The 17,836-nt window shown below is 48.9% G+C and overlaps 1 protein-coding gene across 9 annotated transcripts in view; it reads right to left on the reverse strand.

Annotated features, from left to right (window-relative positions):
- Window positions 1–17,836, reverse strand: part of LOC138805304 (serine/threonine-protein phosphatase 4 regulatory subunit 1-like) — a 73,645-nt gene that overhangs the window by 18,163 nt on the left and 37,646 nt on the right. For 8 of the 9 annotated variants that reach the window (XM_069990063.1, XM_069990061.1, XM_069990062.1 and 5 more), the window contains 3 exons: window positions 10,489–10,662; window positions 1,414–1,528; window positions 666–731 (listed from right to left, as the gene is read on the reverse strand). In XM_069990063.1, the coding sequence (XP_069846164.1) occupies window positions 666–731; window positions 1,414–1,528; window positions 10,489–10,662 (355 nt within the window). The remainder of the gene's footprint in view (window positions 1–665; window positions 732–1,413; window positions 1,529–10,488; window positions 10,663–17,836) is intronic. The other variant, XM_069990066.1, reaches the window with a different exon arrangement.

Raw genomic sequence — 17,836 nt, forward strand, 5'->3', positions numbered from 1 at the left:
AAATAATACATTCTATCAAAATGAAAATGACAAATGAGCACTGGGCAGAGAAAGATCACGTGACAGGGACCCCAGCCCTGAAGGTCACTCCATCTACGACTTTCTCACAAGGTCCTGACTCCTAACAACAGGCTCTTGGGCTGAGGGGGAGAAGAGAACACCTCTTGTTGCATGAGCAACAAGAATGCCCGGGTACCCTCAGGCCAGAGGCTCCACTGGGTAGGGTGCATCTCAGAGGAGAGCAGTCAGGACAAGCAGAGCTCCACAGGGAGAAAGAACAGGACAAAGCCCCCTGGCCAACTGCTGGGCTGCAAAAACACAGGTTCCTCGGCACCAGCTACCAGGACTGAGGGGCGCAGCCTGGACAGGATGACTGGAGATGAGGCGGAAAGGGAACCTGGGAAGGCACCTTGGCAAAGGCAAGTGGCTCTTACCTAGAAAGCAAGACAAAGCCCCCATGGTTCTGAGGCTCGGGGTAAGGAGGCAGTGTCCTAGAAAGAGCTGTGAAGAGGGGCAGAGGCCCAGATGTGGGGGGAAAGAGGGCGTGTGATGCGTGAGGGCTGCAAGAAGGGGGCTGTCTTCTCAGAAGTTCAGACATCTGAGCAGCTGAGCTGCTACAAAGCAACAACTGCGAAGCACGCCACCTGAAAACGGACTTCACGTACCAAATACTTCTCGGTAGCTTCCCGTCCAGTGGCATGACAAATACCTCCAAAACTGGTAGCGCACACCTTAAAAAGGCAAAAGACAAACCCTGTTCTTCTTTCCTTTCACCCTAATGAGCTGTAAGAAGTAACAGGCAGGAGGCTCTGGGATAACTGGCCCCTCTGGTCAGGCAGTGAACGCCCCATTCCCAGCCATGTGCCACACCAGGAGCGGCAGGCAGAGGCGGGTCAGGTAGGCCAGCCCCACCTCCACCAAATGAAGCGGGGGTTGGGACTGGACTGAACAGCAAAGGTAAGAAGATTCTGGAATATAGTATCTTAGGTCAGTCATCAAGACTCTGCTGGAGGCATCCAGGCAGCAGGCTTACTGACACCGCCTCAGCTCTAAGTCGCCGTTTCCTAACATCAGTGCAGACTGGGATCGCTGCTCACGGTCCCCGCTCTCGCCACCCACGTCCTCCTCTAGCCCACCCACTGAAGAAGTAGACAACAGCTTTACAGGAAAGAGATCTTGAACTTTTGGGCTCTTGCTGGACTTCTTCACTTCCAGTTGGTACCACTGAGCCACACTTCCACTTCTAGCTTTTTTCTGGTTAGCCGGAGATAAGGGTCTCTGGGATATCTGTCTGCTGAGACTGGCTCTGAACTGCCATCCTCTGAGCTCAGCCTCCTGAGTAGCTGATTACAGGTGTGAGCCACCGGGGCCTGATTCTGAATTTTGTAACCTCAATAATTTTGAGACTCTTACGTTCCCACTCACTGAACTTGAAAGAGTTTCCCACCGCTGCACAATTCACAGAACCGAGGGAGTAGCAGGTTCTCAACTGTGCTCTTGTTAGCACTGAAGCCATTTTGCAAATTCCCTGTGAATAATAAGAAAATGAAGAGTCACTAGAAGTACCAAAGCATCTACTGCACATGTATCACTAATAAAACACACTCCAGTTGACAGTACTGCTGAAAAAAAAAGATATACTCCAAAGGCAAAATTCAAAATATTGCCAAAAGTGCCCAAGGAAAAATGAAGAATGTCTTTTGAGTTCTGCAGTATGATCAGTAAGAGGCCAGATTTATTCAAATAAGGGCTCACGGCAGCCTCTGGTGCCCTTCGCCAGGCGCCTGCCACACAGCCAAGCATGGCAGATGGCTGCTGTGCACGGCTCCTTCCACATTCCCAGGGGCACGTTCTCCAGATCCGGAGAGGTACACTGAAAAACGAGTGGTAAGTGACACTGTAACGTAACACAGGGGCCAGTCACAGCAGGACACAGTCTGCGAGATGGCATGCAGGCACCGGGAAGGATGGGACCCCAGCAGAGCCCCAGACAGAAGGACAAGAGCCGCCCCGCTGAGAACAGCACCTCTGGTTGTGCGTGGCTCCTGGAGCTCTAGAACAGCCATCGCTTTACAGAGAACACAGTGCACCTGCGAAAGCATCTGTGAGTGCAGAAATCCTAGTAGAGAGAGGAGGACAGAAGGAAGGATGGAGGGACGGAGGGAAAGATGGAAGGAGGGAGACAAAGGGACCCCCAACATCCAGAATCAAATCCTACCAAACCCTCAGCAGACCTGAACCACGTATACAGCTGGAGCTAGAGGGGAATGTTTGTGGGGAATGTGGCAGTTGAAGGCCTGAAAGAACTGAGCATTTCCAGCTTTGGCCTACTGCAGAGAACACAGAATCAGAGCCACCACCGGAACAAACAAGAAGAAAATAAGAAAAAGAAAGAGAACCCAGGGTTTCTACAGTGTTTCATCCAAAAGACAACAGAAAACTAAAACAAAGCAAAAGCATACTACAAGCACTACTAAAAAGAATGCATATAGTAAGAATTAGGAAAACAGGACCCATATTCCAGAAAAGTATCAGTCAGTACAAAACTCCAAGCTTTGGAATTTGCTATTATAAACAGCTATTATAAATATACTTGAGGACTACAAGGGAAAGAAAGTTATAATGAATAAAAAGACTAGAAATCTGGGCTGGGAAGGTGGCTCAGTGGTAGAGCACTTGCCTTGCATGCTCGAGGCCCTGGGTTCGATTCCTCAGCACCACATAAGTAAAAAGTCGGAAGTGGCGCTGTGACTCAAGTGGTAGATCACTAGCCTTGAGCTGAAGAGCTGAGGGACAGCGCCCAGGCCCAGAGTTCAGGCCCCACGACCGGACCCAAAAAAAAGACTAGAAATCTTACCAAGAAATGGAAACGCTAAAAGACAATCTGGTAATGTCATAGTAGCTTTGTGGTAATTAATCGTGATTGCCCACAGAAGGTTACATGTGGGGGGGGGGGGCTGTTGATCTATCAGTGGATTCGAAATCTGAAGAGACAACTGTAAGATGGGGAACTGTGGGCCAAGGGCCAGCTGGAGGAAGCGGGTCACTGGAGGCATCTGCCGGGGGCTGGCTCTGGCAGCCTGTCCTTTCTGTTTCTGCTGCCTGTTTGCCATGATGTGCGGCACTCAATCACCATATAATGGCCTAAACGGCCAAACCTGGGAGCCAAACACACCTTTAAAGTTGCCTATCTATGGCAGGCACTCTGGCTAGCACAAACTTAGGACTACAGACAACCGATTACAGACTCTTACAAACAAAAAATAGCCACTGGAAAGCAGTGAAAAGCTGCCAAAATGCAGATGATACACTTAAAAGATGAACTGTAACTGGAGCTATTTGTGAGCGGAACTCAACATCTGTCTATAAAATCTGCTCCAGCTGTAGGCTGAAATTAAACTACATATATGTGTAGAAGCTCCCAGGGCACCCAAAGGCCAGAAAGTTTAAAGACTGAGTAGAGATTTTAGTAGTGGTCCACTGAAAGGGAGACCACTGGAGTTGAGATGGTCACCATCACCACCCTCTAGGACAAAAATCACTCCAGAGAAACACAATGGAAGCCAGGGCCTCTGAGGCATCCAATCAGAAATGGCTACTCGTGTGCACAGGAAAAAGTGGCGCCTGATAGAAGTAACCAAAGGAAACCAATACCAGGATGATCCAAATGTGGCATCAACTAGACAAAGGCTGTACAGAAGAAGCTGTTACAAACAATTCAGAGTTAAAGAAAACATCTGCAGATGCTCCACAGAGTTACAAAAGGGGGTAGGGTAGGAGGCACTGGGAAGTACATGGAAAGAGCATAATGTCACCCACAAGTCTCTTTAAAGGGACAGGAGAGGGAAGTTAAGAAAGGGGTGAGTCTGATCAAAGTGCATTATATGCATGTAGGAAACTATCACAATGAAACTCCTTGGTACAGTCAATTTGTGCCAATACCAAGATTTTTTAGTGTTACTGGGGTTTGAACTCAGGGCTTTATACTTCCTAGATAGGCAGTCTACCTTTTGAGTCATACCTTCAGTCTGAAAGAATGAATTCTTGAAAAAAAAAAAAAGAAAAAGAAAAACTGTAAAGATTCTATCAAAATGGAAGTTCAAAAGCTGAAAAGTACATTAACTGAAATGGAAAATTTACTGGACAGGCGTAACAGCAGACTGCCATTGACAGAACCAGTTACTAAGCTTAAGATAAATACAAATGACTGAAGAAAAAACAGAGCCCCAAAAACCTGTTGGACAATATAAAGGATCAGAAGTGCACAATAGCCCTAGACTGGAAGGAGAAAGGAAGAAGGGCAAAGGAAAAACATTGGAAGGGACCATAGCCAGAGACTCCCCAGACAGTGTCAGGCAGCAAAACACAAATCCAAGCATCAACCCTTCGCTAAATCGAAGATAAAAGAGAAATCTCAAGAGTGGCCAGAGGAAAACAGGATACTCTGTCTGTAAGAGCATAATTCATTGAATGCTAACTTCTAGGAGAAGAGAAGTGGCCAGAAGGCCACAGAGGTCCCACAAGCCTGTCAGTCCCCAATCCCAGAGCCAGGGAAGCTATCATTCCAAAATGAAGGGAGGGTACTTTAAAGGTTATCAATTTCATCAAAAGAAACAACTTGAAGATTCATAATACAATATATATGAAAGCACAACACAAAAGACGAAGAAGTGAAAGAACCATTACCCGGGGCTGGCGGCATCGCTCTGCTGTCAAGTGCCTGCTGAGCTAGCATCAGGCCCTGAGCTCAAACCCGAGTACTGTCCCCACCTTCCAAAAGCACAAATTGCTTTGAACATTCACCACCTAGAGAAATTAAATATCTAATATCTGTTATTATCTAAGATATTATTAGAAATATCTACAATATCTATTTTAAAATATCTGGTATCTATTAATAAAAGACCTATTTAGAGGAACTAAATATTTTACAAACTTATTCCGCTAACCCAGAAGAAAGAAACAACAGAGAAACATAAACAAATGAAAAAAAGGGAAAATAGCAAAATGCCAGAAATTAATACAAACATATCAACAATTTCAATATGTCAAATGGACTAAATTCTCCACTTAAAAGGTAGGAACTATTCGACTAGAAACAAGAGCAAGATTCAACCATATGCTGAGAAAACCAGAAACACTTTCAACATAAATACATATAGGATGAGAGGAAAAGAATATAAACTATTAGAATAAACATTAAGCTAAAAATGCCAGAGTGGTTATATTAACATCATGGCAGATACAATATATGCAAGACTGTCAGAAATGTCTCCTAATGATAAAAGGATCAATAAATCACTAAGGCACACACATTAAGCATGCATCTTGGTTCCTAACATGGAAAAAAAAAGGTAGGTTTAAAACTATTGTTTCCTCTTCATGGAGCTAGAAAAATAAAGGCAAACTGAACTCCAGAAAGCAGAGGGGAAGAAAAAATTAGTAGTAAAAATCTAAGACACAGAAAATAAGCAGCAACCTTAAAAGTCAGTAAGGCCAAATTTGCGACAAAAACACTAATAAAAATTGATAAATTCCTAGCAAGATTAAGAAGGAAAAGAGAAGAGAGAAAACACAGAGGGAAGGAGGTAAAAGGGCTGACTTTAAAAGGGTAAAGGAATGCAGTAAGCACCTCTAACCTAACACATCTGACAACTTACACGAAATTAGCAAATTCGCTAAAATATCTCACTCAATGACACAGATGAAAAAAAGAAAAATAAAGCCCTATATCTGAACCGTATCACAAAGAAAACTCTAGAGCCAGAGGTTCCACTGGTGAATTCTAACAAATATTTCAGGGGGAAGAAAAATAAATCCAATCTAAAACAAAATCTTTCAGAAAATAGAAAAGGAGGAAATACTTCCCAACTCATTTTTTGAAGCCAGGATAACCCTGATTCTAAAACCTGACAAAGATGTAATAGGAAAAGAAAATTGCTGTCACAGCCCTCTTGAATACAGATGTGAAAAATCTTCAACGAACTGTTGGCTAATAATGGAGAAAGGACACTTGGCAGGAGAATGCCGGCTGGAATCATCAAGAGGCACAAACATCGTGGGGGAAAGGTTGTGGAAACCTTCTCCCCCAGTCTCAGGTAACGCTCCTTCTGGTTCCAAGGAGAAAGCCTTCTAGAAGCTGCAGCGGAGGCAGCCACAGATCCGGGTCCTACATCACCACCTGACACTGCTGGTCAGGAAGTCGCATGCCTTCCACCATAACACACTGAGAACATTTCTATGATATCCCTGGTACCCAAACCCAAGAAACCAGCAGTCAAATTAAATGACACTCTACGAAGATAGTGTTAGCAAATTCAGACTTTGAATGGCCCCAGGGACCAGAGATAGACAATGGGATGCAGTAGAATTCCAACCTGAATCCTTCTGACCAAGGACAACAGGTCAGAATGCTGTCACTGTGGATGAACCATATCTATACCAGTGTTTTAATTTTTTTTTTGTGCCAGTACCCATGTTTGAACTCAGGGCTCCCTGTGTTGCTCAGCTTTTTTTGCTTATAGCTGGCACTCTATACTTGAGCAACACTTACAGCTCCTGCTTTATGATGCTTAATCGGAGCAAGGAGTCTCATGGGTTTGTCTTCCCGGGCTGTCTCCGAACCCGGATTTTCAGGTCTTAGCCTCTTGAGTAGCTAGGATTATAGACATGAGCTGCTGGCATCTGGCTGCATCAGTATTAAATTTCCTGATTTTGATCTTTATGCTATATGGTTGCATACAAGGGAATTTCCTTATTTTTAGGATATGCACACTGAAGTATTTAGATGTAAAGGGGGCACAATGTTTCCAATGTATTCACAAGTGGCTCAGAAATCGGGGGGAGGGGTAGAGAGGAGGAGAAAGGAACAATAAGAAGAAAGGATGTGGAACACCAAGTCCTGAGAAGCTGAATAAAGGGTACACAGAAAGTACACATTACAGATTCCGGTAACTTCTCTACAAGTTCGAAACTAATACAAAATGAACAGCTGTCTCCACACACACCAATTTCATACAAAATGAAGAGCTGTCTCCACACACACAAATTTAAGTCCCCACGCCCCCTGCTCCAGGCACTGGTGGCTCATGCCTATAATCCTAGCTACTCAGGAGGCTGAGATCTGAGGCTTGCAATATGAAGCCAGCCCAGTTACGTAAGAAAGTCTGTGAGACTCTTATCTCCAATTAACTACCAAAAAAGCCAGAAGCAGAGCTGTGGCTCTAGTGGAAAGCACTGCCTTGAGAAAAAAAAAAAAAAAAGCTCAGGGACACTGCACAGACGAGTTCAAGCTCAGGACCAGCACAAAACAAAACAAAATGTCCCTCCCCAAAACAAGAGCGAAAGGAGGTTAGGAAGATGACAGGCGATGGACTTCCTGTCTTGGATGCCTGTAGCTCAGTGCGTCCACAGCGCTGCCGTGCTACAGAAGGAAATGACCCTTGGTAGGGACCCCCATCCCTGTGTCTGGAATCTGCCCATGAACAGACAAGATGAGAAAAACTAATTGGGGTGAGGGGAGGGGTACTAGCCCCATAACACACGTAAGGAAAAGCCTTATCTTCAGATTTAAAAGCACATATTTCTGATCTGCCACTGGTCGAGTTGTACAAAGTGCCAGCCATAGTAAATGAGGGTGCAAGGCTTCTGTCTCCAGGGTAACAGGCAACTACAGAGCTCCTGGCACTGGGACCCGCCCTGGCCCATCTGCCACACCCACATGACCTTATTACCACCCGGTATAAAACAAGCCCGGAATCATTAAAAGTCAGCCCACGGATGGCAGGGAATGACGTCCTGTGACCCTGGGAACGCGGGGACGGAGGGAGGGCCGCACTCAGTTGCTTGGAAGGAACTATTCTTTACAGTACACAGCCATCACGTTCTTTTAAAATAAATGCACAAATAAAAATGAGCTTAAAAATGGGAATGACGACAAAAAATGAGGAAGCCTTAATGTGAAAATGTGTTGAGAGAGAAAAATGGGCTTCTGACAATTAGTTATAATCTCAGAATGCTAATGGCCTCCCTGCAAGCAAGAGGAATTATAATTGGTCTCCAGTGGCCTGTTTATCCTGTCTAGATATAATTACAAGATCCAGCTCTTGCCGTTTTTACCAATCCATTCAGCCAACAACTAACATTTACTCAGTACCAACTCTGGGCCTGGCACTGTGCTGGTTGCTAACGGAGCAGACGCCATGGCTGTGGTCAAGGAGCTTGCCATCCTGCGGGAGGGAAATAAACAGCTTCTCTCCTCGACTGCCCGTGAAAGATGACGCCGGAGGAGAATGTCCAAGAGTGGGAATCACACACGTGGCTTGGACTATCCAGAGAGACCTCTCGAGGACAGTGTGCGCATGTGTGGAAAAGCAGGGTGGTTCCCTGGGCCGGCAGGGACGCACGGAAGCGCTGCTGCAGCTGCCATGACAGTGCCCACCATGCCTGCGCGAGAGCCCGAGCTCGGATTCTGACTCTAATGAAGACACCGCCATACCTCTGTCCGTGTGACAGTTGTCGCGCCTCCGGAGGCCGGGTGTGGGGTGATGGGCACACAGACGGAGCAGGGCTCATGCCAGGGTGCTCCAGAGAAAACCTGAGCACCCAGGACACTGCCCAGCTCAAGCCGCTGCCTTCCTCATCCAGCACTTTGGGCCAACGGGTCCCAAATACCAAATCTCCCTCCAAGCAACATCTTGGGGCTGCGGTGTGAGGGCCACTCACAGACCCAGGTAGAACACACTCTCCTGAAGCAAACACATGGCCTCCTCTTTGTCAAGAAAACGGAACCCACACTTCTTTCCACTTCCCAGCTGGGAAGAGGTCAGCTCTGCTGGTGCTCCAATCTCTGGTGCCCGGAGCCTCGGGACCTCCAGCTCTGAGCCTACACCCTGCTCCCACGGGGGCTGCAGGGGAAAAGATACAGCAGTCCCATAGAAACACACGTGAGGAGGAAGGCCTGCACCTGGCTGAGGTTGCTCCGGACCATCCCGGGCCCTGGGACCAGGGTGAAGTGTGTATTCAGCCAGGAGCCAGCGACTGACAGTGAATTAAAAAAAGCAATTCATGTGAACTAATGTTTTGCAAGTGGTTTGTCAAGATTGGATTTGGAATGCTTGTTATATTCTCCAAGTATTTCCACCATCACCACCACCAGCAGCAAGAAAACAGAAAAAAGGATATTGTTCACAAGAACAGAGTTTGGAAACAAAACAAAGAAATGGTGCGACATGCCATCGGTGTAATTCCCACAGAGCGCTTACTCTTCGGGGACAGTGTACTGGGTTGTCAGTTGTAACCTTGGAAATTTAGCTAACCAACTTCTAAATGAAAAAGATCTACTTAGCAAAGTTCACTGCTCAACTGCCAAATGCCCCAACTAAATGCTATTATCCAGGTTCATTTTGCAAAATAAATTTAATTTCATGTAGAGAAACTTGAAATTCATAAAAGAACCCTGGAGAATTTGAATTTTAATAATCAATTATTCTTCACCCTGATTCATCTTATAAACATATGGAATATGCAAAAATTAAATTAGCTTAAAAAGCCAGACCTTTAACGCATAGTTGAAGAAAACTTTTACATAAATGAAGAATAATTGCCAAATGTTCTCATACTGTAATATAATTGTTTAGCTTAGTGGTGTGTAATGGTTTTATACTTTGGAAAAGAAAATAGTTCTTTCTCCAACATTATTCTTTTCTAAACAAGAAAAAGATTGTCTTCTACCTTTTAGTGTACTCCTAAGTAAGTTATATACCAGAATTTCCTCAGCCGCTGGGTAGCCTCAGAGCAGCACAAACAGAAAGGACCGAGCGGCATTCGTGTGGGTCAATGCAGAAGCAGTAGATAAAGACATGATGGCCTTTGCCTGAGATCAGAGGAGGTAGAAGGGCAGGCCGGGGTATCTGGGAAGGGCAGTTCAAACTGGCACAGGCTCATAGGTTGCTGCAAACTAGGTTCCAGGTGTGAGGACTAAGTTGGGTTCCATCAATCTGGTAACAGAGAGTGTGGATCCACACACCCAAGGCTACGGGTAATGGCTGCTGACCACTGACAGCACTTCCTGTACTGTGTACAGGAGCACACATGCTCTCACTAGGAAGCTTCCCCAAATGGCTGTCAGCATTGTCATGGCTGCACTCAGCACTGACTGCATGCCTAATTTATAGAAGAGACCCATAGGCCTACTTAATTTTTAACGGTCCGTCCAAGTACCACATAAAGTGATTGCACATCCCATGCTTCTCTCTGAGGAGGGTCACGAGCCTCCTGGCACCCCGGGAGTCAGCCTTCCACCTGGCAGAGACCTAACCCAGCTGCCCACAGCCCTCTGAGTCCTCGAGCTTTGCCTCCTTGAAGCAATGCTCTCTAAGGATGGCTGCTTCCACACAGGCTCAGGGTGGTTTGTGGAGCCGCCAATACCTTGCTCAAGGGAACAGTGTGGGCCCAAATTGAAGCTTGGCGTAATTCAGTCCCACATACCGGGCAGGAGTTTGCGGGCAGACTGACACTCATGGCTTCGGCGCTGTATTCGTCGTCACTGTCTGGGGCCAACAGCTCCAACAGAATCTGACACACTTTGTTTTCCAGATCATGCTGGAGAATGAGATCTTGTTCCAGAAGAATCAAGAGCGCTTCCCAACTGGATTTTCTAACCTGGAGAAGAAAAGGCAAAAGATTAATCACAAAATAAACACAAGTGCTCTTCTGAGCAGATTCTCTCTCTCCTGGGCCCTCATGGCTTTCTGTCCTTCCTCGGTGGGCCTCCTTCCTGAGGTCTCACATCCTAACTCATACTGCTACCTTTCCTCCCCTCTCAGCTCCAATCCCCGCCTCCCCAGATTCCACTTAGGCAGCTCTGTGATCTCCACTTAGTGTCCTAAACCGTTCCTCGGCTCTTACCCGGACACCTGTACATACAGATTTATGTGTATTTATGTAAGTATGTATATTTATATCTATGTACACTTTACAACTGCCATCTACCCCCCACTGCAGAGGGGGGACTTGGAGGACAGAAACTGGGCCTGGTCTGTCCCTCTTCCAGCCCACCCTCTCAGGGCCCCAGAGCGTGTGACACGCGACTTTTTATCTACTGAGATCTGCTGAGTGGACGAATGCCGCGGCGCCCTCCCAACTGCACACGGGCATGCCCCAGAAGCACAGTGTCTCGTCCTGTTACCTAGCACGGCCAAGGTTTCCTATGCCTCCCCTGTGCACCACACCTGGTGCAATGGAAGGCCGCAGGAAGGGGCCAAGAAAGCCATGCCTCAGCAGGGCCCGACATGGTGAGGACAGCGCCTCGGCTGACAGGCGCGGAGACGCGTGTGGCCTTTGCTGTCTGCAATGGAGTGAGTCAGTGCTGGAACTCCGCTGGGTCACAAGGAGCTAGGGATACTTTAGGGAAATGGAGGCATACAACATTCTGCCGTGCAGCAAACATAATGGAATACGTAGCTCATCTGGGATGGGAACACAGAAATGGGTCCAGAGGTCAGCACACAGACGCCCATGGCCAGTTGGCAGCAGGGTGTAGGAGGTTCCTGTGTGGCAGTGGCCATACTGAACCGTGAGTGACACCTGGGCTTCTAACCTGATGGAGGATCAGGAAAACAGTGTGTCAGAAAGATGTTTCTGCCAGCAGGATTCTGAGTGAACGGCAGGCGATGGGAGGCAGGGAGGTCAGCAAGGGAATAATTACAACAGCCCAGCCTAGAGGGAAGAGGCCTCCAGCTGTCTCTGATCCTCTGGCAATATTACCCAGCGTGGGTGACAGGTCTGGGCCAAGCCTGAAGAAGCTAATGTCTCTGATGATGGCAGGTGTCACACTCCCACTGAGGATCTGCAAGTGTCAGAAGTGAGAACACGAGACGAGCGGAGTCGTGGAGATACAAACCCAAGCTGCCACGCTGCTTGACTGTTTCCCGGGGAAGGGGCCACAGCACACCCAGGGGATGTACCTGTGCAGAGGGCAGTGGGGTATGGGACAGGTCACACAGGTCCAGCCAGATGTCCACAGACTGGGCCTGCCAGGGGCAGTGGGCTGAGTGGGCTCCCCGGGAGGTGCCCTCACACCACAGCCTGAGAATCTGAGAAGACGGACGCACGTGGAGTGACCCACAGGTCCACATGTGGATGGCTTGGTCCCAACTGCGGATCTATGGACGACGAAAGATGGAAGAACCCCTAGTCTGTGGTTCTGTGGAAGACGGCAGAACCTCTGGTCTGTGGTTCTGTGGAAGACAGCAGAACCTCTGGTAGACAGGAAGAAGCAGAAGTGAGGTCTGTGGGAGCGTGCCTTTGAAGGGACTAGGGGTGACTTTCTGGCCACCAGCTCTGCTCTGCACACAGTCACTGCTGTCATGGTGTGCCTCCCCACAGGCCCTCGCAATACAGCCAGCCAACCAGGAGCCGAAACCACGAGCCAAGTACACCACCACGCCACCTTTCCTCCTTAAAAGGTGATTCTGCCCCTTGGGTGTTTTGACACAGGGACAGAAAGCTGAGTAACACAGCAGCGGTCTTTGGAAAAGGGTCTTCACAGGTGTGACTGAGGGTGGTGAGGGTTCCGGAGGAACAGGGTGAGCCTGCGTGCCATCAGAAGTGCCCCAACGTGAGGAAGACAAAGGAGAATGTGACGGAGAGAAGATGCCGACTGTGGGTGAAAGCTGCAAGAGTCCACTGGTGTGGCCATGGCCGCAGAAGCCAGAAGAGATGAGGAAAGAGCCTCTGCTAGTGCCTCCAGGCAGAGTCCAGCCCTGGCACCACTTAGTTCCATACTTCAGCACCAGAGTTGCAAGACAACACCTGTCTGTTGTTATCACATGACAGCAGCAAGGGGGAGCTTGGGCAGAGAAGAAAGTGCCAAGGAGGGCAGAGGTGTGGGGAGGAGGGGAGGGCGGTGGGCAGAGGAAGAGGGTGAGGACCCGGGGGGGGGGTCTGATTCAGGCTGGGAAGGTTCTCAAGGCCCCTGTAGGAGCCATCAAAGGCTAAGAAGTCAGAGGAGGGACAGTCATGCTGTCTCAGCGAGGGACAGTGTGAAACCTTAGCTGGTCCCCAGGCCAAGCGCAGACAAGAAGCTCCTGGCGTGAGCAGACACAGAAGTGGGCTGAGATGGTGCCAAAGAGAGCAGATGGCCATCACTCAGGAAGACCACAGGAACCAAAAGTGAGTATGAACTGCCCAGGCAACCGCCAGCTTCACTGGGGAAGCGCCAGCGCCAGCGCCAGCGCCAGCGCGGACACCGCCATGAGGGGAAATCCCCTGAAGGAGGTGGGGCCTGACTTCGCAGCACTTCCACAAGTGGGCTGACATGAAAGGGGTAGTTCCTCCCCCAGGGGAGAGCCCTGAGCACTTACAATCACCGCTCTAATATAAGGCAGAAGTAGAAAGGTACCAGGCAAAATTGCAAACGGGACAGTGGCAAGCACAAGTAGGAGTGTCTGGGTGCTTATTACACAGTCCTCTCTTGTGTAAGCATTTTAAGATACTGCTAAAATTGAAACTCTGTGAAAATAAAAGCATGGAATTTATAATAAGTCAATGTGGTCAGGTCCCAGATCACTGCCCCAGTTCCTCCTGCAAGGAACTTGGCCCTGGGGAGCAAAGGGCAAGGCACTCTGGGTCAAGGACGAAGAGCAGAGACACAGGGGAGAGCCCCAGATCTCTAGACTGAAGCATGGGCCAGTGGGAAAGGGCAACGACACGAGGAAGACAGGGCCAGAGAGCAAAGGGAGAGCTGGTGGGCAGAGGCGGAGCACCGGAGCACAGGACCACTGAGGAGGTAAGCAAGAGGCTGAGACCTCACATCCGTGTCAATCCTCAGCAACACACCACCAGGTATCAGCCCCAGGCCAGGCCACACAGGGAAGCAAGAACGACTCACTCCTCAGTCAGGGGACTGGAATGGAGGAAGGGCACGATGATCACACACAGACATCGGGGAAGGCTCAGGAACCCAGTCCCACATCGAGACACAAGCCACGTCCTGCATCTGAGTCTCCTGACCTCAGAGACAAGAACAAATGAATGAGCAGCCTCCCTGCTTCCTGGGCTGGCAGGCAGAATGACACCCCCACTAGGCCTAGAGCATGGAACCCGCTGTCCAACAGCAGCTCTAGGAAGAGTGTTTGTGAGTGGTGGCAGCAGCTCCATAAGAATCCAGTATCACCTCCATCTCAGAGGACATGTGCCCAACCTGCACGCCAGTGCTCATGAAGTCTCCCTCCAGCCTGCTGATGCCCAGGAACACGTGCCAGACCTCCCATCAAAGCCAAAGCAATCTCCACTGAGCTACAATCCCCACGCTTCAAGACTTCTTTACAGCCGGCGTGTACTGCGCATGCCCCAAGGGTTGGCAGGTGGTGCTGATGACAGACATGGTGGGGGAGGAGGCACTAAGAGGATCAGGTTCCAGCGGGGGGGGGGGGGGGGGCGTGGAGTCCAGCAGGGCCCCTGGTGGACTCGGTGCAACAGGACAGCCACAGGACTCAGCTGGGTCTCTGGGGCGCAGTAGGATGGACTTTCTCTGGGAGCAGTGGTGGAGGGAGTGATGAGAGGGGGCGTCTGGGGCGTTTAAGATAGACATGGGAGCCGTGGCCTGGGTGGAACTGCACAAAGGAGGTGGAAGGGAAGAATACCAATGGTTCCCAGGTTGCAGCTGGAGTAAATGGAATAAAACCAACGATGGTCCTGTGCACTGCGGAAGGGGATGAAGATTGAAGGCCTTTATTTCCTCTGCGAAGTAAAAGCCAAGGTCACTTGCTCAGCGCGAGGCAGGGTGAGGTGAGGGGCCTGATGGAAGTGGCAACGGTCTGCGGGAGCCGCCGAGGATAATGGGGAACGCCGCCGATGAGGACAAGGAAAAGGATTGCCAGCGGAGCTGCAAGTCCAGCCACGATTGGAACCCATAAATTTGCGATGGCACCAATCAATGTGCGATGGGACTCTCTCCCCATCCGGGAGTGGAGGATGGGCCGGGCCGGGCCGGGCCAGGGCAGCACTGGCGAGCACAGGCATGGGAGGGATGGTGCTACACAGGAGGCAGAAGAGGAAGCCAACGCAGGCCTGCAATGGGGCTGAGGAGCCAAAGGCCTCTGGGGGCAAGAAGGCCAGAGCAGATGAGGAGGACAAGAGAGAAAGCAGTGGTCAGGGAGGAAGGCCAGCTGCAGGGGCTCAGAGACCGAGCAGCTCCGGACACGGCGGGCGGCAGGGAGCCCAGGAGGGCGAGCACAGGGGTGGGTGGGCTGCAGGTCCACACGGAGGCCACCCGGGCTGACGTGGAGGGCGAGCTGTAGACACGCCTCCTCAGTACGCACGCACAGAGCTGTGCTCCATGCCGCACGGGGCCTGCGAGCGAGGCCACAGCACTTTCAAAATAAATGACAACAAGAGATAACGCAGATGGAGAAAATGTCAAAGCCCTGGACCCAATATGATCTCATTTTCAAGAGTGTATCAAAGGAGAAAGAGTGAGTGGGATGATGAAAGGACATCCTTCGCACAAAACAGAGCCAAGAAACGCTAAGAACGCGAGCACCAAACTGAATCCTGACGATTACGAAGAAGCCCAGGAAAACGTCTGGGGCCCGCAGGGCGCTGTGAGGTCGGAGGCAGTCCTGCTCAGCTCCAGCCACAGGCACAGCGCTCTGGGCTCTGCTCTTGGCGGGCACTCAGAAACTGTCAAAATAAATGATCCAACGGAAGAAATGACATGGTATTATGATGAGACCCACATGAGGGGAAAAGCAAGCATCCAGAGAGGAAAATGCAAAAACAATCAAAACGCCCATGTTAGGAGAGGAGAAACAGGACGACTTTTTCCTTATTTGAAAAACTCCATTGAGTCCTGTCACACTGTTTAACAGTTACAAATGAGCGTCTGCTCTTCCACACACACTGGATCAGAGAAACGCACAGTAGAAATTTATAATGTCTTGAAAATAATGATAATGAAAACATGGCCAGTTATTAAAAATTAACACCCTGGCATGAACAGAAATGATGTAAGACTATTCTGCCATTTTAAAGTGACAAAAGATTAGAAAGAACCACAAGTCCAGTACACCATGCTCCCTTCCCCACTGGGGGGGGGGGGGGGGAGGGACCATGGGGAGAGGAGAAAGGCCCACCGATGTGTCCAAGGGAGAAGAGGGAGGAGCAGCAAGCAGGAGGGAGACAGGGAAGAGCAGGGGACAGGGCAGGGAGGAGCAGAGCGGGGCAGCAGGGCACTTGCCATGCAGAGAAGGATGGACCAGCCACGGAACACAGGAACACACTGAAATGGAAGAGTAGTCAAAGCCTAAAAGATATGGTAGCTCGAAGAGAGGGAGAGAACAGATTGAGAGGCCAGGGGTATGGTGGAGGGAGGAGAAATGTCAGTCTTCCATGAATATATGCTAAAAAGCATTTTAACTTTGAAATTTAGTATATATTTGAAACCAAAATGTAAAAACTAGAGCTATTCTTAAAAATAAACAAACGTAGCTGGGTGCTAGTGGCCTACACCTGTAATCCCAGCTACTTGGGAGGCTGAAATCTGAAGATCACAGCTCAAAGCCAGCCCAGGTAGAAAAATCCTGGTGAGACTCTTATCTACAATTAACCACCAGAAAAACGGAAGTGGTGCTGTGGCTCAAAGTGATAGAGCACTAGCCTTGGTCAAAAAAAGATCAGGGAAAGCACCCAAGCCCTGAGTTCAAGCCCCACATGCAGCCAAAAAATAAAAAAGAAAAGGAAGAAAAAGAAAACCTCATTGGTGCAGTAGCATACAGCTGTAGCTATTCACGAGGCTAAGGCAAGAGGATCACTTGAGCCCAAGAGTTTAAGGCAGTTTGGAGAACAAGAGCCAGACATGGTGCTTCACACCTGTAATGCTGACTACTCAGAAGGCAGGGCAAAGGTAGAAGGACCAAAAATTCAAGACCAGCATGGGCAACTCAGCAAGGAAAATGGCTGGGAATATAATTTGGTGGGGAAAACTTGACTCACATATGCAGACCTTGGGTTCAATCCTTACCCCTACACACACACACACACACACACACACATACACACACACACTCACGCACGCACGCACACGCACAGAACTATGTATGAAGTTGGGGGCTTAACCACAAAAGAAGAATTTAAGAGATTTTAAGTGTGACTGTGTCTCAACTGATGTGGGCTAGCAGTAAGGATTTCAAGCCGTCTTAGACTGCACTGGTAATCCTATTATACTGTAGCAATATTATGGAGGTTTTGAATAAGCACGTGTTAATGTCATTAAGAAGTAAGATTTGTACTGTGTGCGATTACAAAAATACAAATACACTTCTAACTATGAGTATGAATTTAGGAAGGACCTTGTCCAAAGGGAACTAGCTCTGCCACTAGAAGCCAGGATAGGCTTCACAGCCAGGAGCCTGTGGCCCGGGGCGGCTCACAGCTGTCTCCTCCTCGAAGCCTGGAAGGAACCTGGGCTTTGGAGGAGTGGCCAGCTCTGCTGGATCTCATCAGAAACAGTCTGGGGCCTCCTTGAAGGGCTCTATTGGCCAAGGTTGGAACCACTTACCCCAAAGGAGCAGTGTCTGCAGTGGATGGAGGTATACTAATGTATGTTGAAATTCAGGATTTCACAGTAATGTTAAAATCAACAAATTTTAAAACCTTTGTAGATTAGGACATCTGCTAATTAGTCTGCAAACTTATAGGCAGAGAGAGTAAATTTCTGTATAGACATTTCAGGTTACCAAATAATTATAGGAATTTTCTTTTTCCCTTTCTTGGTCCTGGGGCTTGAACTCAGAGCCATAGCTTAACTTCTGGTTTTATGGTGGTTCATTGGAGA

Source organism: Dipodomys merriami, unplaced genomic scaffold (assembly GCF_024711535.1).
Source record: "Dipodomys merriami isolate MVZ:Mamm:240054 unplaced genomic scaffold, mDipMer1.0.p SCAF_39, whole genome shotgun sequence".
Classification (NCBI taxonomy): Eukaryota; Metazoa; Chordata; class Mammalia; order Rodentia; family Heteromyidae; genus Dipodomys; species Dipodomys merriami.